This window comes from Cajanus cajan, chromosome 10 (genome assembly GCF_000230855.2).
Source record: "Cajanus cajan strain Asha chromosome 10, NIPB_CcT2T_4, whole genome shotgun sequence".
NCBI lineage: Eukaryota > Viridiplantae > Streptophyta > Magnoliopsida > Fabales > Fabaceae > Cajanus > Cajanus cajan.
In genome coordinates, this window is record NC_138526.1 from 23,095,965 (window position 1) to 23,100,860 (window position 4,896).

Here is a 4,896-nt window from a genome sequence, read left to right on the forward strand (position 1 = left end):
TAATCAAAATGTACACTTTTACTTGATCAACCCTGACAGATACAGATATGATCGGGTTGTTTAGTATATTGATAAAGATATAGTTAAAAATTTATTGAAGAACTGAAACTATTTTACAATATCTTATTTAAAATAATTAGTTTCTTTCTGACTGTTGGATAAGAAGTAATAATTACCAAAGTTCTCTTCTAATCCTCTTATTATGCCAAGAGGAAGGAGAGCTTTTGCCCTCAAGTGGTCTTATTTGGCTCAAATTGTTGTAGGTGGAAGTTGGCTTTTTGACCCAAGTAATTAAAAAAAAAATAAAAATACACAAAATAAATTTAAAAAAAAACAATTTATCAAAATAGGTAGTTTTGGACATGTCAGTGCTGACTGGACATGGATGGCGCCTGGGGGTTGGGCGTTTTATAGAAAACGCCTCCCCCCCAGGCGCCATCCATGCTGAGGTGGCATTGTGCAAAGAAAACGCCCAGGGGGGAGGCGCCATGCACACGTGGCACGTTTGTGTTGAAAATGCCTCCCCCCCAGGCGCCATTCATGCTGAGTTGTGCAAACAAAACGCCCAGGGGGGAGGCGTCATGCACACGTGGCACGTTTGTTGAAAACGCCCCACCCCCGGGCCACTGGAACGGCCCATTCTAATTCTAGAACGGGCCGTTCTGAATTTCAGAACGGCCCGTTTTGACTTCAGAACGACCCGTTGTGATTTCAGAACAGACCGTTCTGAATTCACAACGGCCCGTTCTGAGGGAACTAATTATAGGTAAAATTTTCATTCAGAACGCCCTGTTCTAAAAAGAGAACGGGCCGTTCCAAACCAAATCTTACCAACCATTCGTTACAAACAGGAACGGCCCGTTCTGAATACGTGCTTTCTCAGAACGGCCCGTTCCACGTGTTTCATTCTCGTTTTCAACTTCAAACTAAAAAAAAAATTATCTTTTAATTTTTATATCACTCTACTATACAAACCTAACAATGATACATACATAGAACATATAAAATTTAAATTTTAAATTTACAAATATTTAAAAACTCTTACTTACTTGAAGCACCTGGACCACCAAATAAAAAATACGTTGGACCACACACCGAACAAATGAATCTTGTGCAACCCAATACATTTAACTAATTTGTTAGCGCCTGACCCTCAGGCGTTTTTGTAAATTTGTACTGAGGTGCGCACCCAGACATGGCAAAACGCCTGGGGGGAGGCACTTTCAGTGTGTGCACATCAGGTTCACATGGCGCCTGGGGGGAAGGCGCCATCAACAATCTTCTGCCACGTGTACAACACGCCTCCTCCCCCAGCGTTTTCTTTTTACAGTCAGCTTACATGGCGCCTGGGGGGGAGGCGCCATCAACAATCTTCTGCCACGTGTACAACACGCCTCCCCCCCCCAGCGTTTTCTCTTCACCGTGCCACATCTGTATATATGGCGCCTGGGGTGGAGGCGTTTTCTAAAAAACGCCTACCCCCAGGCGTTTTCAGTGCCACGTGTATGCTTACCTGTCCAAAATCACCTATTTCGGTAATTAGTTTTTTTTTTAATTTATTTCATGTATTTTTATTTTTTTTTAATTTACTGAGGTCAAAAAGCCGTGGAAGTTACATGTTGTATGAATCAAAAAACTAAAAAATAAAATAAAAAGTAAAAGTAACTATCCGAATCTTTAAATTTCTCTGTATATTATTTCTCCTAAAGGTATCCTTAATGCAGATCATAATTATAACATAATGTTGACTAAAAAACCTAATGAAGTAATAATTAAAAGGGAAAATGTTACTTTTTAACTAAGAGACCAATGAGGCGACCAGGACAAAAACTAGAACAATGTAATTTTAATTCCTCACCCTTTCTCTCTCTTCACATGCTTGCAATATATTTATATACCACTCTAACTACTGGCCAAAGATCCAAAACCATCTCAGCCTTCACTATGACAGATCCTCAGTCCAATTTATACGCTGGAACCTTCAACTTCATGCCCCTCTATTCTCACCACTCTTCTTTCACTTCTCAATCAAACCTATTCTCTTCCTACCCTCTTGGAAACTTAAACAACACCGACACTTTTTCCATTCAATCCGAAACCTCTTCCTCTTGTGCAGCTCCTCCTAACTCCCCTCCTCGCAGAGAAGCCCTTCCTCTCATAAACAACATAAGCCTCACACAAAAGAAGGAAAATAATGAACCCTCAAACAGTGGTGGAGAAGTTGAAGAGGAAGGACAGAAGAAAAGGGACAAAGATGAGAGTCTTTTGACTAGTACTAATAAAGATGTTGATGATGAAACTGTGACAGTAGCACTGCGCATAGGGCCTCCTAGCATGGATCATGCTTCTGATCTTATGGGATCAAGGAAGATCTCAACTTGTGCTGAAATGGGTGAAAAGGGTGAAGTGAGTGAGATTTCTGGACACCCTTTGGATAGATTAAACAAGGTTCAGTATTGGATTCCCACCCCTTCCCAGATTCTCATTGGTCCTACTCAGTTTTTATGTTCTGTGTGCTCTAAGAGTTTCAACAGATATAATAATCTTCAGGTATGCAATATGTTATTGTAATTCCTTGTAGTCTTCGTATATTAAAAATTAAAAAAATAATAAAAAAATCCTAGCCACTTAATTCACGTACAGTATTTTTATTTCTTTGGTGTTCTCTTTTATGCAAAGTCCCTATGTTTCGAATTTTTTTCACAATACTGGTATAGGTGAATCCTATTGTGTTTCACCATTTTGGTTTCTTATCTATCCCTCCTGCATGGTGTTCTAGATCTTTTCTTATTATATAATATAACATGATTTGCTGCTTTCAGTATTAGACACACAAGCTAAACTAAATTTGTTTTTCTTAAAAAGTAAAGTATTATTGAAATGTTCCTTGGGATTTTATGTCGCCAAAAGTTTAAAATATTATGCTGCGCTGGATTGAAAATGACTAAATGAGTGAAAAGTAAAACCAATTATGAAACTATTAATAGCTATGTGTGCTTATTTCTTGATTTAGTTTAGATGTTCTTTATGTATGAACACTGCACTCACTCCATAGTTGTATAAAACAGAAAAAATGTTCAAAGCCGTGTCTGTGATAAGAATCATGTATGGAATCACAATGCACATCTCGTGATTAAAGAGCAGTCCCACTATGATGCAACTTAATTGAGAAAACCATGTTATTAATCTGTGCTAGACTGCTATTAACTATTTTATGCAAATCGTAAGCACTTCTAGTTGCGGCGCTATTAGTCATGTATGATGTAATTTAAGCCCTGTGGAATAAAATTGAAATATTATTATTTTGACCTTTATAATATTTGCCTTGATTTTGCTAGTTGATATACTAGTGTTTTATAAGTTTATTTACATAACTCAACAAAACTAGCTAAAATATACCCCTTCATGCATCATAGTTACTTTTTCTTCAAAACTTTTCCTTTTATGTTGGGAATGGGGGAGTATGTTTTAAATTTGTAGTCATTTTATTACCTGTTTACTGCAAATTAATTAGTTAACCATCATATACAAGAAATGTTATATATAAGAATAAAAAAATATTACTATAGATACAATATATATAAATATAAATTTATTTGACATATAATTATACATAATTTAAATGTTAATCTTGAATGAAATTCAACAACATAAATTATATGTCATTATAGTCTATATTTATACTTTTTAATAATATATCAACATATATTATATTTATAATGTAGATAAAAATAATTTTTAATGACAAATATTATATTATTATAACATGTGTTATTATATATGACAATTTTTTAATTTGTACTGAACTGAACATGTGAAGTCCTTTGGTTGTCTCCCTATATTATATACATATGTAGAGTGTATATATACATGTTTCTCATTGGTTTGCAGATGCATATGTGGGGACATGGATCTCAATATAGGAAGGGGCCTGATTCTCTAAAAGGAACACAACCATCAGCTATGCTAAGGCTTCCATGCTTTTGTTGTGCACCAGGTTGCAAGCACAACATTGACCACCCAAGAGCGAGGCCTCTCAAGGACTTCAGAACTCTTCAAACACATTACAAGAGAAAACATGGTGTGAAACCCTACAGGTGCAGAAAGTGTGACAAAGCGTTTGCAGTGAAAGGTGATTGGCGGACACATGAGAAAAACTGTGGCAAAATATGGTACTGTTTATGTGGATCTGATTTTAAACACAAAAGATCTCTAAAAGATCACATAAAGGCCTTTGGCCATGGCCACGGAGCTATTGACATTGATTGCATGCAAGAAGATGAAGCGGCCTCCGAAATTGATGAACATGATAGGGATAGCTCAATGTGAAATTAATAAGATGGAAAACAAAAAGTTGAAGTTTTCATCATGTAGTTAATTACACAAACATATATATGCTTAATTATAATAGATTTATAATGTGTATTATATATACATTCTTTAATGTCGTTTTGTTTTTTTGACGGGTGAAATATTTTAAGAAATGAGATTTAAAATGTAAAAAAGTAAAAGTATTCACTATCTAGAAAACTTAAAATATATTTAATATTTTCTAAAGTAAAAGTTATTTATTTTATATTACTATTGGCAGTATTAAACGCTTCGTAAAAATAACCAAGAATACCTAGAAGGGCCATATGGTTTGATTGTTATATATCATCACTTCTTATTCAAAAATGGAGGCCTTTCTTCCAGCAGACACGAGCAGCTTAGAATGTGAAAAAGACAGCTATTTTATACATGTATCCTCAACAATCGATTAGAATCCATTGTGCAGCAAATGAAGTTGTACGTCCCTCCCAATATTTAAGGCAATAAAATACCTAAGAATCAAAGATATTTAGTAGTATGCGTTATAGTTTTATTTCACATGTATGAAAAACTATATCGTAAGCC

The 4,896-nt window shown here is 35.4% G+C and overlaps 1 protein-coding gene across 1 annotated transcript; it reads left to right on the forward strand.

Annotated features, from left to right (window-relative positions):
* The first annotated feature begins 1,888 nt into the window (after positions 1-1,888).
* On the forward strand, positions 1,889-4,436 carry LOC109809113 (zinc finger protein WIP2). Its single transcript, XM_020372342.3, has 2 exons — positions 1,889-2,550; positions 3,892-4,436. The coding sequence occupies exons 1-2, from the start codon at positions 1,945-1,947 to the stop codon at positions 4,327-4,329; spliced, it is 1,044 nt and encodes a 347-aa protein (XP_020227931.1). The 5' UTR covers positions 1,889-1,944; the 3' UTR covers positions 4,330-4,436.
* Positions 4,437-4,896: the final 460 nt, after the last annotated feature.

Excerpts from the sequence above, each read along its gene's own strand:
- LOC109809113 (XM_020372342.3), top strand. The coding sequence starts at position 1,945 with ATGACAGATCCTCAGTCCAATTTATACGCTGGAACCTTCAACTTCATG. Across the intron at positions 2,551-3,891 it reads ACAGATATAATAATCTTCAG|ATGCATATGTGGGGACATGG; the intron begins GTATGCAATATG and ends ATTGGTTTGCAG.